Below are 17,539 nucleotides of genomic sequence, written 5' to 3'. Positions count from 1 at the left end.
ATCAGAGAATCACTCAATCAACCCTAACCCTAACATGTTTTAGGTAAGAAATGGGTCCAGATAGGTACAGTATCTACATATATTTTGGGCCCCCATTGTGATATCACTTTATTTCCTCTCTCAACTTGATCTGGTACAATAAGTGCCAACTCCTACTGGCCTGGTACTTGAATTGATTGAACCCAGTTGGTAACAGTTACTAGTGGTGCTTGTCTTTAGTACCAGTAAATCAACTAAAGTAGTAAATATGTAGTAAATAAACCAAAGTAGCAAGTGGGTTCATAGGTTTGTGTAATTAAATGTTTTACAATGCACTAAGTAAATACCTTTTGTACAGAAGGCGTTATATACTCACCCTAACCCTAACCCTATACTATACAACCAACAGGCCTCATATAAACCAGCTCCTATTGACTCACCTGCACATAACCTTTGTCTGAAACCTGAACCTCGAGCTATGTTGTGTAACATGACAAAGTCACGTCTTCTCCCAAAGTGCTTCTTTAACCAATCAGTGTGTGGTCTCTGGCGTGTGTCGTTTCAGTCCTGTGTGTTTGTGTTCATCTGATATTATGACACAACCTCAGAGCCCTTTCATTCAGCAAGCAGACTCATCAGCTCCTTGCTGGTGTTCTGCACTCCTCTTCTCTACTCTAAGAATAAGTGCGCTAGTCTTCCGTTGGCACATCCGCTTCTTTAGATTACAGTCGAAATGGTTCATTTATCTTCTATTGAAATGTATTGGAAATATGTTGATTTCATTCAAATTCCACTGCGTAATACAATACAATACAGTACAGTACAATAGATTCCTTATGAGTAATATTCTCTCCCTTTCATGTTTAAAGATGAATGAAAGCCATTTCATTTGCCTTTGCTTTTCAATGCATATGCTCAATATACTGTTACTGTACCCTGAGCTTTGACTCACTAGTGATAAACTGTGATAAATGACTAGTGACAGCCTTCCAGACGAGGTATTGTGAGGTGAGTTCAGGGGCACATCTGTGCTGTAGGTCTCTGTGTATTACTATGTATACTACCCTTCTGACCTCCATATCGGCCTAACCTCTATCTCTCCTTGTTTTCTAGGGAGTTTCTGCATTTATGGGTACATGAATCTCAGTTCAGGGGCCCAGATGCCTGTGATGGAGGAGGTAGATACCAGTGAGGGGTAAGTATTACATATATTGTATATTGGCTGTATGACTCACATCTTCCTGAGAAGGAAAGATATGGATAGATAATAAAAATCATAATAATAATAATAATAATAATAATAACAGTGGATTTATTCATGGAATCCCTCCGTCGCCATGCAGCACAGTCAATACAGACCCTGCTGCCCTACATAACATCATAATGAAAACTGCTATATGAAGACCATACCGTAGATGATTTATGAGTGACTCATTCATCCAAGTACACAGGTTGTTATGCAGGCGTGGCTTGGTTTCATATACAGTACGCTATGGTAATATGAGGGATGTTGCTGGAATTGGGAGGTTACTGTAATGCAGAATTTCAAATAATAATAATAATAATAATAACAACTTTTATTTGTATAGCGCTTTATCTGCAAACTTTGCAGCTCAAAATGCCTTAGAAATACCTTCTACTCCCCAGTCACTCCTGTACTGTAGATCTAAAAGGACTGGATAGATGGTGGAAGCAATATTGACATTTCAAACCTGTCAATCAGGGCCAAGTTACTGGCCTAGCTATTACCATATTGCTAATTCATATCTATCCTATGCTCTCTGATCTACTGGAGTGGCTCTGGGGGTAGGGGCTAGAGGTGGATTTGGAATACAGCATTAAGGTGCCAGGGGAAGGACAGATCATGTGGTCAACACTGCAGGAAGTAGAGACACTCTGTCAGGATCAGCTTTCCCACGTCACATATCTAGTAACAGCACTTACTCACTCAATCCTCAGAGGATAGATTTCTACAGAAACATTTGTCTTGAAATAGCAGTAACAAAATCATACAAAATGACCACTATGATACAATACAATACAATGCAATAGGATATGCTATAATATAATATAACACAATATCATATGATACAATACAACTTCATGTTGCCTTTTGGCAGTCAGAGTAATTGCATGGCTATAGAGGAGCAGCAGATAATGTACTGTACAACTGCACAGAAAAAGAACATCTATAAATACAGAGGCAATATTTGTAATGAGTTTACAACTGGTATCAGCTACTGTTAGTAGCAATGCTATGCTAGCAACCGCCTTCCAGAATATTGTTTACACACAAGGCTGTTGCTATTTGGGAAGGATTCAGACTCTGCAAGCTCTACAAACTGCTTGTAGTCCCAGATAATCATTCAGCTCATGTTTATGTGGGTCTGATAAGGTGTCTTCCATTGATACCTTCAGCAAAATTAAAAACAAAATAAAACAGTGAGTCCAGCCAGTGGTCCAGCCTGAGGAACATCAGTATCTTAATGTGCATAACAAAACTGTCAAAATCACTGTTGATAAAACCCATGTCCGCCGTTCTAACAAACAGATATCCCCTCTACTGTGGAGGCTGAGCAAAATGTTGAGTGTTCCATTATGTAGTCTTTAGAACACATTTCCATTAATATCTCATATCTTGATTTATGGAATGTGTTACTGAAATCAATTTTCACGCAGGGAGTTTAAGAAACGAGAGATAAAGTATTGCAGTTCTTCTGAGTGAATCTTAACGATCTACCGGATAGAGAGCATACTAGCCTGTCTTGCCACCAATGCTTTTTCTCTGAATGTAAAAGAATTACATTTAAACTGGTTTGAGCACTGAAGGGATTATTCAGGAGGTTTTAAGAGTGAAAGGTTAGTGCGGGTTAACAGAACACTGATATCTCTGTCTCCCTTGGCTGTACTGTAAGTTGTACTCAAATAAAGATAATTGCCAAATTTGGTCCAAAAAACGATGCTGAATTATTTATATTGGACTCGGGCTGCAAGAATTGTGCTGATTATTGATCTTCTGCTCTGTGTCATCCTTGAACAAGCTTCACTGGCCTTTATAAAACTACCAGCTTCTCTGTCTAGTGTTCAAGGGAGGAGAAATCCATGAAGTCTTTATGTGACACAGTGACTGTGAAAGTAAGTACTGTAAGATGATTGGTAAAAACGACCAGAGGATGTCAGTAAGTTAAGTCCAGTCTTTTATTTCATTGACTGTGATGAAACTGTATATGGATACATGTGCACTATTTAAAGGATACATGTGCACTATTTAAAGGATACATGTGCACTATTTAAAGGATACATGTGCACTATTTAAAGGCTCATCCTGCCCTATCATCTTCCATCGGGTGATGAGATCCAGGCTATAGATTGGATGAGCTACTGAATACAGTGAGGTTGTTTTCTCTCCTAAGCCTCTATTGACTTTGGGGTCATGTATAGGTCATGGTTGGGGTCATGTCGGTCATGTTTCCAGTCATACTGTATAGCTGATTCACAGCATGCCGGGGTCAAACAGTGAGTAACATAAACATAGCCCAAGTAAATGTCCTTGGTGATGTGACCCCCATTGTGTCAATAAATGGTAAATGGACACTTACAGTATATAGCGCCTTATTCCAAAGCGCTTTACAATCGCCTCTCATTCACCCATTCACACACACATTCACACACCAATGGCGGCAAGCTACCATGCAAGGCGCCGGCCCGCTCATTGGGAGCAATTTGGGCGTCAGTGTCTTGCCCAAGGACACCTCGTCATGAGCCAGCCGATCTGCCGACCTCTACCTCCTGTGCCACAGCCGCCCCAATACTCAGGAGAGAAACTTTCATGCATTGATGAACCACATAGTCGGAGGACAACCAACATGTGTATGTGACATTGCCAACCAGTCCATGCCAGTCCATGCACATGTTGTGTGTAGATTATGCATTGAGACATGTATGATGGCTACTTGTTTGATGTGTATGTTACGGTACATGTGGGAATACTGTACATGTGGGAAAACTAGGGTTAGGGTTAGGTGCTAGGGTGACTTGGTACATGCTGGCATGTCTAACCCTAACCCTAACCTTAACCCAAACCCTAACCCTAACCCTATCCCTAACCCTAACCCTAACCTTACCCCTAGCATCCTAGCACCTAACCCTAACCCTAGTTTTCCCACATGTACCGTATTCCCACATGTACCGTAACATATACACGTGATTCGCAACATTCAATTAGATACATTTTCATATAGTTTATTGTGTCCAAATAAGATATGGGACATGCATTGCTTTGTTCAAATGGAATATATGGAATGTATTGCAAGAAAGGACAATGTAATTAAAGAGTCAGTTATCAGTTTGTTAGTATCATTTGTGATTGATAATTTGTACATTATTGAACACAAAAAAGGTACTTTAGTTAAATGTTCTGTACCGTACGTTAAAAAGAAAATGGAATGGTAAAATGTCTGGTTGCATTAGTCAACATTAGGCTCATTTGAAAGTCCATTAGTGATTGGAGACAAACTTGAGAGACAGTGTTTCTCATGTCTAGATAAGAGTTCACCTCTAACAGCAGATGGGATAAGAGGTAGAGGCCAGGTTGGGGTTAGAGGTTGCCCAAGTCAATGGCAGCACACTGTAAAAAAAATAACTACGCTTTATTCAGTAGAGTTAGTATTCTGAATTGTTCAGACAGGAACATTTAAATTACTATGAGTGAACGTAAAAATGTACATCAGAGGAATGGAATGGACCCCAATAAGTTCTAAACATACAATTGTGAATAAACTGAAATTGCAATTCGTTGTTGGCACATCTGGTTCGTTGGTATAACAGCAGCGCATGCGCACAAGGCAGCTCAGACCTCAACGCATTTCTTTTATTGGCCGCTTGGCCACAACTGATTTGCATATTAGCGGCCCCAAAGGATTCTGGGCCCAATTTATGTGAGTTTTGTGGGTCACACCGTGACTGTGTTGTACAGGGGAAAGTATGGGGTAGTTCCCATTTATTGAACAAACAAATTTGCATTGGCAGAATGAAGAATTAAACGTGATGACCATTGACAGGACAAACTAATATTAGTTGGACCAACATTCTAATATCAGTTGGACCAACAATCTAATATGAGTTGGACCAACATTCTAATATTAGTTGGACCAACAATCTAATATGAGTTGGACCAACAATCTAATATGAGTTGGACCAACGATCTAATATTAGTTGGACCAACGATCTAATATGAGTTGGACCAACGATCTAATATGAGTTGGACCAACAATCTAATATTAGTTGAACCAACATTCTAATATTAGTTGGAACAACAAACTCAAAATTCTTAGTTGGACCAACAAACTCAAAATTCTTAGTGCATAAGGTTGCCTTGAATTTTTTTATATTCTCAACTATTCTTTTTTTAGAGTGCAGAGCCCATTAGCTTTCCATGTACATTACACTACATTACCAAACTTTCAGAATGAGACCAATAGTAAGAACATTATCCAATTAAAAAAAACAAATGGACAAATGGAAAGTGCTACTTCAACTCTGTCTGCCCTTTACCAAGGTGAAGACATACCCAAGCAACAGTAACGTAGCCATGGCTGTAGCCCGGGTATGTCTGGCAAATTACTCACAAACTCCAATACGACTATTCAAAGTCTGACAATTCACATACATTACAGGGCAGATGTTGTGATTTTGGGTAGACACTGAGTTTGGTTATGTTTTTGTCTAAGAAAGCGCAGTGCTGTTTTACAAAAAGCAGAAGCTCTTCTTTTGTGTCTGCCATTGTCTTCAGTATTGTAGCTATCTCCGCTGTGGCTATGTGTCTTCAGTATTGTAGCTCTCTCCACTGTGGCGGAGTATCTTCAGTATTGTATCTATCTCCGCTGTGGCTATGTATCTTCAGTGTGCCTGGTTTGTAATGATGACATTGGGGATGATTTAGCACCGCGGGGCCTGTTGGCATCTCTGTGTGAGTTGGCCCAACTCCCAACCTCACCTCCAGCTACACTCAGCAGGCACAGAGCACAGTGCCAATCCTCCCACTGCACCCATAGTCCAGCATTGACTGAGATGATCCTCTGGTCCATGGCATAAGGTTTTCTGTGGTCTGTTGTCTTCTGTTGTAATCTTGTTCCCAGAGATGAACACATCCAACACAATGTGAACAATCTGATTGAAACCACTGTGCTGGGTTGCCTTATCTGCAATTGATTGAATCGGGGCCAGGGTCTTATGACATCTGAGATGACAGATGCTTGCACAGTGCCTGTTACAGACACAGGAATTACTTTAGAATTTAATGAGCTGCTGTTAGACGGGTGACGTCTTTATGCAATCAGCTGCTTGTTTGTTGGAGGCTTGCATTGTGTGGTGAATATCTTGGCAATTTACACTCTGAAAACATGCTATGTTGCTAGGCAACAAATAATGTTCTCTAGTCATTATTGATTTGAATTCCCAAGAATGTAAAGCATTGCATTGAGTACAATCACCTTACCCTGTCCCATATGAACTTGGCTCCATGGAATACTGTTACCATAGCTACTGATGCTGTTAATTGGCAATGTTGCTTTGGAATGTTGATCATTAATCGTAATCCTCATCATCATAATTTCATCATCCCTGTCATCATTATCATCGCCTATGGTGATTACAGTAGAGGTTAAAATTAGATGTTGACGCATTTTTTGGCACAACATGAACAAAATTAAGTATGCATGTGTGTTTCACATAGCAATGTTGGTGGTGTGAAACGGAATAGTGAAGTACTAAGTCTCAATTCTGTTGGTAATTGTATATGATGAAACCCAACTAGAGGGAATTGGGGTAAATAGGAATAGGACATATTTTGCATTAAAAAAGAATGTCAATCATCTTTCAGCATCAGCAGTGATTTAGTAATTCAGTTTCACCCTAAGGACTTGTTTGTCCACTGGGACAGAAGCCAGTCACACATGCACACAGTTTCAATACAGAGCAATCAAACCCCTATGCCAGGTGCAAGTCATCTCAACATTTCTGTTTCATTAAATGCTAATCTATGAACAAGATGAGGCAAATAAATGATTGATAAATGCGAGGAAATCAATTTATTAGCAAGGAACCATTGGAAGTTTGTCTCAATTGACCAAGCAGATTTAGTTTCACTGAATGTTGGAAGTGTTCAATGTGCAAACTGTGGAAATGATGCTGTTCCTCAAGGATGTGTTAGGAGGAGAATGTCTGTATGTTGCCTGTTCAATATTAGCTAGATTTCAACAGCATTTGAATATTTTGACAATTGCATAATGAAGTCAGATGCCGTTGTTTCTCTAAAGCAGGGCTTCTCAACCAGGGTGCCGCGGCACACTGGGGCGCCGCCTGGCGTCTTCAGGGGTGCCGTCAAATAATTCTATATTCTGACGTTCATATCAATGAATTAATAAATACATAAATATATATAAATAAATAAATAAATACAATACAATACAATACAATAAAATTCATCATCAAAATCTGTCTCGCGTGCCCCTTTCCCATGTCACAATGTCAATACCCGGTTCAGCGTAAGGTCAGTGTGTCTGCAATTAGCCTGCATTGTTTTTTCATTTACCGCGCAAAGACATTTCGAGAGCAATGAACAAGCAAACAAGCAGCATCATGGAACATGATGAACTGACAACAGATCACCCATCACAAGCTAGCAAGGATGCTGAATATTTTGTTCGGATGAAAAGTGAACATAGCCGTCAAGAACAGGTAATGATGAAGTGCGCCAAAGTTTCAGAGAAAGCGTTGGAGGCTAGTTACCTCGTAGCCGAAATTGTTGCTAAGGCGAAGAAGCCACACACTATAGCCGAGTCCGTAATATTGCCAGCATGCACAGCAATAGTTAATAAAATGCTAGGCCCACAAGCTGCAAAAGAAATAACAAAGGTCCCGCTGTCTGACTGGACAATTGGAAGGCGAACTAATGACATGTCTGCGGATATCGAAGATGTAGTTTTGGAAAGGGTCCGATCGGGCAGGGCAGTCTCGCTCGCCGGCAGAGTGTGGAGGTGCCCACGGTTGTTCTATATGCATGATCGGTGACATTATTCTTTCGTCCGACTTCGGAAGCTAAGCAGGGTTGGGCCAGGTTCGTACCTGGATGGGAGACCACCTGGGAATCCCCGATGCCATACGTTTTTACCCAGTAGAGAGACGCGCCTGTTGCCGGTAGACACCTGCTACCTGGAGGGGGGGGGGGGGGGGGTGCGCTTCAATGCAAACTAACCAGTTTATGCTTCTGCGTAAAATCTACGCCGTAGGCTACGCAAGGCTACGCGGGCTTACGCAAGCTACGCCGTCGATAAACGCGCACCTCTCCAAAAATGTAACTACGCGTCAGTTTCTACGCAACCGTAAGCTCTGTGATTGGTCCGCTTGGTAGCACATGATTCCGACAAGATTCCGACTCTCTCGTCGGCCAAAATGCGGAAGCCATGACAGAAATGTAATTTACTTTTTCTGTAATTACTTATTAATAAAGATTTGAAAATGTATGATAACCATCGTATTATCTTAGTTTAATGTCATTTCAATGCATCATAGCACTTTTATTTACAACAAGCACAACAACAAAAAGATCGCTATTATGCCGCTTTGAGCTCCGTTGAGTTCCTATGGAAGCGTCAGGCACAGCCTTCCTATAAGGAGCGCGATTCACATTTACGAGATGTACAATCCTGTTTATTAAGAAATAAATGATTAGTTACAGGGAGCCCCATGGCTGTTCGTTGGGTTTAAATTATATTTATGATAGACATATTTAATGTTAAATTATCTATAAGAACTGTGATTGGTCCGCTTGGTAGAGTCACATTCCGACTCTCGTAAATGCGGAAGTCATGACAGAAATGTAATTTACTTTTTCTGTAATTACTTATTAATAAAGATTTGAAAATGTATGATAACCATCTTATTATCTTAGTTTACTGTCATTTCAATGCATTATAGACATTTTCTTTACAACAAGCATAACAAAAATATTTTTTTGATCGCTATTATGCCGCTATGAGTACACCGACCAACGCGACGCGGTCCGCGGACCAACGTAGAACAACGTAGAACTATAAACTTGGAGACCCCTTACGTAGGCCCACGCGTTGATGCGCACACTTGCCGTTTTCACTCCCTCCCCTCTCTCTCAATATTAGCCGCTGTGTGTGTGTGTGTGTGTGTGTGTGTGTGTGTGTGTGTGTGTGTGTGCGTGCGCGCGCGCGGGCGGGCTATATGGGGCTGTCTGAGTGATACAGTGTCGTTTTTGAATAGCTATATTTTAGACTGGGGTGCCTTGAGATTTTATGGACTTTTGAAGGGTGCTGTGACTGAAAAAAGGTTGAGAAACGCAGAAATATCACCGCAGTGCTGTAGCAAGATAGATTTGATTTGCAAAGCATCAGCTACTCTTCCTGGGGCCCACACAGAACATATACAAGAAATCATCATAAAACATATAACAAAGAAGAATGATATCAACAAAACATCACAGAACATATAACAAAGGAGAAAAACAACATACATAACAACAAATAACAAAAACAATTTAAAAAAAAAAAGAACAAAATAAAAGTCGGCAATGCTCACGGCCTCAGCTTATGGTGAGCATCACAAAACACATAACAAAAAAAGAACCATCCACAGATTCTACACACAACAATAAATAACAAAAAGGTCATGAAATGACATCATGTGCATCATGCAGATCTAGCTTGTTATACCTCTAGGGATCTATGTACCACATTGCTACACAGCTGGTTACTGTAGTTCTAGAGGCAGAATGATGCTATAGTAGTTAAGAGGTTGATCGTCTCAGTCACAGATCATCAGTTCTCACCACCATGCTGACACATGTCCAGATAGGACGACTGGCCTCAACACATGACCTATGCGTGCCATTGTGTTGGGCGGTATGTGGCCAGATTATGGCCTAGTATGTGGCCCAGGAGCCTGATTTGTCTCAGTCTATCAACTATCTTTAGAGAACAGTAGACAAGTTAACAGTGTGGCCTGTCAGGAACATCACTTTCACAGTAACAGGGAGTGACATGAATATGACATGAATATGCTGTGGGACAGTGAATTATGGATCAGTTTCTAGTAAATGATGTTGTCAAAATCAATTTCTGGTCCAATTTCAAGCCTCTCAAGTCATGCCTTTTATTTCAGACAGTTTCTCTTACTACCAAGACTTGAGTTCTGCCGTAATATTATTGGATTGCTTTATCAGTATATTTATGTAACTCTCTTCCATACCCCTGGGGCCTCATTTATAGAAAGTACTTTGGATCCAATTTGATCTTACCCGTGTCGTACGTAGAAAGCCACGTCAACGTAGTGATTTATACAATTTCAACGTGAGTCAGATTGACCGTGGAAACGATCGTAGCTCTCCGTCGGGTATTGACCTTGCGTACACACATTACCTACTGGTTATGCGGAGTTATTACAGGCATGTGAGCCGCACTGCCTATACTGTAATTCATGCAAGTGGCTCGTAATAAAATTAACAATGTTGTTATCAGCCGAGAAAATTAGTTTAATTCAAGATTTAAAGGGAACTGATGTTTATGATTGTATTTCAGTCTTTCTTTATATACCTCCGGAGCTGTCTATCTCCCTTCAACATGCCTAGTGTGTTCCACAACGGACCTTGCCCGGTGTCTGGGAGTTCGCAAAGGGAGTTGGCAGCCATGTTTTCAATGTCACCTGATAAGAATAAGACCAATATATTATTACAGTATAAGCAGCACTCGAGTTGAGGGGGGAGAGAGGGGATGGCATCCCCCCTGAAATAAAAACAGTCAAAATCGTCCCCCTTCTAAAACGGTCATCCCCTCTTTCCATACTTTGTCATTTTATCAATGAACGTGGTATTACTGCTATTACCAAGTTATTGACACTGAAGTCACTGACGCTGTGAGGATGCTAAAATTATCCTCATATGATAAAATCCACCACCTCCCCTGATTTTCTTTTACAACTTGAGTACTGAGTATTAGCATTTGCCTGGTTAGTTGTCATGATCAAACGTTACAAATGCAACTTACCGAGAAGCCACCCTTCTCTGCCCTCTCCCGCTTCCAGATGAACGCCTACCCTATATTATAGCACTTGGCTTAATTCAGCCGCTATAATTGAGCCACTATCACAGGGCGTTAATACAAACCTCATTCACCTGCGTTCATTTTACCTGCGTTGGTATTTATAGAAGGAAGCACATACGCAATTTTAAACAAGCGCAGCCCGTTTTATAAATAATGCTTACGTCCGTTTAGAAAAATGTGCTTACGTGAAAGTCAAAGATGACGTTCAAGTACTTTTTTATATAAATGAGGCCCCTGGAGTGATGATATGAGGAAATTGAGAGTCTCTTATAAAGTTGACATTTGAGATCATAAGGAAATAGGACCTCAAATTCAATCTATTTGTTTGTGTTTGATACCATTCCTCATTCTAGTCTATTCTATTCCATGCATTACAATAAGTCTGTCTTCCAATTTCTACCAGTAACCTCCACTGCTCAAACTCTAATAGAATCATTACAAGCCATTTGCTTACCCTCTACTTCAAAAGCCACTGTCAAATGTGCTTGGCTGACTGCTAACTTAAGCTTTTTTTTATAAGTGCTCTCTTACCTATAATGGAAACAGTAATGTACTGTAGTATTGAGCTGAGTGTATTACATTATTTTTAGAATGCCTGTGAGTCATATAGCTTATTGCACATAGTTAGAATAGATTTGACATCAGGAACTGTTAATAATATAGTCCACTACGATGTGTATGAAATGTGAAAATGTGGAGGGGGTAAGGAGCAAAACCTCTCAAAATAGCTAGTCTAAGTTATCATTATTCAAACAGTCACAAATACTTACATTTATCCTAGACTGGGAATACTTTGAACCCAGATTGTATTTCATACATGCATGTTTTTCCCCCTCACAGTATGTAATCGGTATAATACACAGTCACTGCCACCATCACTTCAATACATAAACATAAACGTGTCATATGAGGTAAATATAAGCAGCAGTGGTTTTATAAAGAGGTCCTGCCATTGAAAAGAAAATAATCATCTGAACTAAAATAACAAAGTCTGCCTGAGCCCACTTAACTTCGTATTACCGTCAGCTTGCACTCTCAACCTAACCTTCTATTGAGCTAGGTGAGGTGGGCCAGTTCAGAATGAACAGAAGAATCAAGTCAAGACTGACTATATCCACACATACTTTGCACCAGTAAAGTGATACAGTATGTTCGGCTTTGTGTTCGGTTTATGTTCAAAATAGACACTTAACTTACCCTTATAATGCTTCAATTTATTTAGATGGATATCATTTTGTTAAATTTGTTTTGATATCGGCAGTATCAAACCAAATACATTACCAATGTTATAATACACTTTACTTAAAAGCATTTCAGTGCTATTACAGGCACATAATTGCTCCCATCCACATTGCTCAAACGTAGTAGGCTGATAGCACGAGTCTAGTGGTGAATACATATTTGGATCAGTCCCTTTGGCCTCGAGTAGAAGTTGACATAATAGGTCCTACTGAGAATGGCTACTAAATCATTTTTAATTAATCGACACATGTTGCTTATAATGATGAATTTGCACAGGGGACATCAGCAGGGCCAATTGTTCCCTCAGACACTCCTGCTCCAGTGGATGTGCAAATTTCACAATATAACCAGTTTTTTCTTTTGTGATTTATTGTGTGTGTAGTGCTAAATGTTATAAGCCTCTGGCTAAAGTAGGCCGATATGATTTTAAGAAACAATATGCAAAGCATCATCATGCATCATGCCTCCCTCCCCACCCACCCCACCCCCCCTTCACTACAGTAGATTGTTTACACCCCCACCCCCCCTTCACTACAGTAGATTGTTTACACCCCCACCCCCCCTTCACTACAGTAGATTGTTTACACCCCCACCCCCCCTTCACTACAGTAGATTGTTTACACCCACACTCAAGCTTTGAGATTCCTTCAGGTTCTCAGACCACCACAGTGAAATGCAGCGAGCAAGTCATGCCTGCCTTTAAATTTGACCTAAAGCAAAGAACACTTCATATGTGGTTGAGGAATTCCACATGATACGGCAGCATGCAGAAACTTCTATGCCTATGTCCTCCCCAGGCTCAGGTCCTCTGTCTCAGAGACTTGATTGAGGCTGCTTAGCGCTGATTACCCCCATGCGTAGAGCTCAATTACAGGTCAAGGGTCAAATGACTCAAATGTCATCACACACATTGAATCAAGGTAGGGAGACATGACATGGATAGGCTTCAATTTAGGCCCAGATAGGTCTGGAAGGGTTTGAGTTTGTTTAACAGACTTTAACAGACTTGTTTAAGAGTTGAATGTTGAACTTGAAATGAACATACTCAACATTCATTATTTGTGCTTCAAAATAGCCAAAACTTGATAGCATGAGAAGCTACTGTACCACCACTTAATATTTTAATGATATGGTTTCATAATCATCTATATGACAAGCAATTGCTTTGCACAGAATGGGAATTAGAATTATCATCAGGGGAAAGGTTGAATACATTTACGCAACACATCAACAACGCGGTTCATGTTGAGGTGGTATGTTTTTATCCACCTCCATTATTTTATGTGCTTTTATGCCGGAGTAACTGTCAACGTCTACATTTTCAGATCAAGATCAAATTAATGTCTCATTTACTTCCTTTCCTTTGATCCTACATAGCGAGTACATTTTCTTTAGGCTTTAATAACATAATAACACAAACATGACGCATAATGCATGGGGCTGCTAATATATATATTTGAATATTTTTTATTGCACAACTTGATTAATAAATGTGTTCTAATATTCACTGTGGAAACTCCCAGGAGTGCAGCTTGAGAAAGAAAGTCTCTTCTTGTTACGGATCCGATAGAAACCCAAGCGCAGACACAGACCAGAGACAGTACAAAGTAAAAACCCCAATTTGGTGTATTTATTTAAGGGAGTAGGCAGATAGGATGGTCGTTAGGCAAGCGGGGGGTCAGGCAGGAGAAGTAGTCGGCAGGCAAGCGGGGGGGTAGGTAGGAGGAGTAGTCGGCAGACAGGCAAGGGTCAGGCCGGTAGGGCAGGCAGGCAGACAGGCAAGGGTCAGGCCGGTAGGGCAGGCAGGCAGGGCAGGCAGCCAGGAGGGCAGGTAGGGCTTCTGGAGGTAAAGGCAAACAAGGGTAAGTAGGAGGCAGGTACAGGCGGGGCAGTAAACAGGTAGGGGAGCTAGAAGCATGTCTTTACTGGTTAGCTGAAGCTACGATCTGGCAGAGTAGTGAAGGCTGGACCGGGTCTTTATGCAGGGCTAACGATGTGATAATGAAGAACAGCCGGACAGCTGCACACCTGAAACCACTCCTGCCAATTAGAGAGAGAGAGAGAGAGAGAGAGAGAGAGAGAGAGAGAGAGAGAGAGAGAGAGAGAGAGAGAGAGAGAGAGAGAGAGAAAGAGAGAGAGAGGCACTGCCCGCTACCTTGAGGTAGAGAGCGTGACACTTTTAGTCATATAAATTGAGTGTGAAACCCATGAACTTCAAGGAGATTACTGTAATTACTAATATCAAACATTCAAAACCATACTGTCATTTATAGAGCTTTAAAACATTTGTTTTACTTGTGATACTTTACATTTCCATAAGCAAGAATAATGTAACTGAACAGGGCTCTCTCTCTGCGGGCCTGCCTACACAGTTACCATGGGGATTGAAGTGAAGCAACCACTTTTAGGAATACTAATCATAGCACAATGTGATATTTTAGTCAAACTTTGCAATTATTAATAATCACTCATTCATTAATTGACTAAACAATGTGTATTTATTTATTTATAAAATAAATAAAATATACAGTTTATATTTCCACCGAAGGTAAAATATTGTTTAGATTTTTTTCATCCAATTTTGCCAGTGATATGAGTGATGCTTTAACACTAGAACAGCCATGCAGGGTCATATTGACCCCTGTGAGTAAAGAAAAATGGTATATCTTTGCACTCGATCAAACTTCAGGACCCTGCTTTCATGACTTTTCCTGGATATGTGCGTTCTACCACCCAGTATCCTTACATTTTCAAAATCACTTCAGGATAAGCTAGTATGAAGCTATTTTGTTTTGTTTTTCTGTGTAGGAAAGCAGGCTAATTTACAAGCGGTCAACTAGTGGTCGTTAGTAGGTTAGTAGGTAGTAAGTAGTTAGTTTAGTAGGTCAAAAAGGCACGGCTGTTCTAGTGTTAATAACGCAGGGCTGTTTACTTTTACCAGACTCATTATCATATTTGAGATTCATGTACTGTGTCATCAGACAAGGAAGATCATTGAGGTTATTTGGGATCAGTTCCCAATCAGTTATTAATGTCTGTGTTGTTATTGATAGGTCAGTGAGTGAGCCCTTGTACTCTCTCTCTTTGGTAACCACAGCAACAGCATGCCGAAGAGGATTGCTCTCATCTGCTTCCTGTCCCTGGTTATGCTCATGAGTGTCCTGGGGAACCTCCTCGTCATGGTGGCTGTCTGCACCGACCGCCAGCTCAGGTTAGGAATGCGTTCTCTCCCTGTGTGTGTGTGTGTGTGTGTGTGTGTGTGTGTGTGTGTGTTTGTTTCAGAGAGAGAGAGAGAGTGAAAGAGAGAGAAAGGAAGGAGAAGCGTGAGACACACACACTCACTCTCTCACACACACACACACACACACACACACTCATCCTGACACCATCTCTCTCTCTCTCTCTCCCCCCTCTCTCTCTCTGTTTCTCCCCCCATCTCCCCCCCCCCCGCCCTTCTCTATATCTCATCCTGTTTTGACACCATAATGGCCAAAACAAACATGTTCTTTTTATCACCAGGCTGCATTGCAGTACCCACAGCCCTCACACAGCCCATTCAAATAATCCTACCCACAAGTAGTTGTTTATTTGTATTTTTAAAAGAGAGACCCCTGACCCCCTGACTCTCCTCGTGTCCGTTTGGTGTTTGTTAGCCAGCGAGATAGTGGGGCAGTGACATTAGCAGCGGTGACAGTGAGAGGACACGGCTGTCCCAGGCTGTCTGAAGATAACCCTGAGGACAGTATCATCCTCTACTACTCCTGATAGAGAAAGTCAAGCTGCTTCTCTCACCCACCCCGCCCAGTCTCCAAAAGTGTTTACTGCCACTCAGCCGATGCCATGCGAAGCCAATTGCCCTGCATTCAGAGTGTCAGCACACACAATAAAAGCCAAAGCTACAATGTCATAGTGTGAAAGATTTATGTGGGTAGGCTCTCTTAAAATGGGATTTTTTTTTTGTTGGCCTTTCATTCACCCTTCCTGTCTTTGTTAAAGCACACCTGGAAGGTCTAGGTAGACTTCTACACTGAGCTGTTGATGGGGGGACAACTGATGGGGGGACAGTAACGTTCCACAGAGAGACGAGCTGTCAGTAATTGTTTAGAGGGTGTTTCCCCCTTTACAGCCACGCAGCTTCCCAACTGGCAGGCATGCAAGCGGGCATGTCACACATGCACACACGCGCACACACACACACACACACACACACACACACACACACACGCTCACACCGACACACACACCAAAATAACTCAACACCTATCTAGGAAACGATCACTGTGCCACACAACAACCAGATCTTTTGTAACCTGATGTTCCTGTAGTTCAGACTAACTCTGACACATAGCAGGGACTCCGTAATTATCCCTTGGGGAGTCAGCAAAAACATAAATTGACTCGAATAGCACACCATAAATTAGCCATCCATAAAGTGAGAGCTGTCGTGACATTGCCTATGCGTAACGGCTGACATTGTACAGCTGGAGTCGAGCCTATTCTAGACAACCAACCCCCAGCCACTTCCTCTCTCATCATCAAAGCGGAAAAACATATTAACATTGCGCTAATTCCAATTTATCATAGCAACACTATCAATTTAAAGCTCTTATTTTTTGCTCTGTCCTCCCACTCCTCCTCTGCTCTGACTCACCCAGCCTTAGGTTCTGTTTTACAGAACCAGATCGATCTACACTCTCTGTCTCCCTCGTTGCAGTAGGTATCACTGACACATGTTTTTGTTCTGCCATTTAAGATTGAACACAAACCGGATGGTGATAGGACCGCATTTACACTGTAGCAATACGACTCCTTATCCTCTTGCTGATAATAATAATGCATCAATGTAAACAGACATTTCATCCGTTTTTTTAACTGGAAGCCAGTGGTGCGTGATTTGTTCGTAGCTGCTCTGTGGGGATGTACAGATGTATGTATGTATGTAGTTCAGGGACAGCTGGTACACAGCTTTTATAGTATGTTTAGTTTAAATGACATCGTGGTTCGATGAGCCACAGTGAGCTATTCTTAGCGTGCCGTTGCCTCACACAGAGTAGTATTAGTCATTCATCGAGTGCCCAGGGGTCTGGTCTTCCTCAAAACCACTGAGATGGGGGACACCAGAGGCACGCCTGGCTAGACATCTCTTATTCTTTCTGTCTCCTCTCTCTCTCTCTCTCTCTCGCTCTCTCTCT

General features: G+C 41.3%; 1 protein-coding gene across 1 annotated transcript in view; it reads left to right on the top strand.

Moving 5' to 3' along the window:
- Positions 1–1,109: 1,109 nt before the first annotated feature.
- Positions 1,110–17,539, top strand: part of htr4 (5-hydroxytryptamine receptor 4) — a gene marked incomplete at its 3' end in the record, with an annotated part of 59,156 nt that continues 42,726 nt past the window's right edge. The window contains exons 1-2 of the mRNA XM_080526036.1: positions 1,110–1,174; positions 15,445–15,558. Coding sequence (XP_080382162.1) covers positions 1,116–1,174; positions 15,445–15,558 — 173 coding nt within the window. The 5' untranslated portion in view covers positions 1,110–1,115. The remainder of the gene's footprint in view (positions 1,175–15,444; positions 15,559–17,539) is intronic.

The sequence above is a fragment of the Nansenia antarctica genome (genome assembly GCF_963989245.1).
Source record: "Nansenia antarctica genome assembly, chromosome: 3".
Lineage (NCBI taxonomy): Eukaryota > Metazoa > Chordata > Actinopteri > Argentiniformes > Microstomatidae > Nansenia > Nansenia antarctica.
The sequence above is the reverse complement of the archived record's forward strand: the minus strand, read 5'-3'. Positions and strand labels throughout refer to the sequence as shown.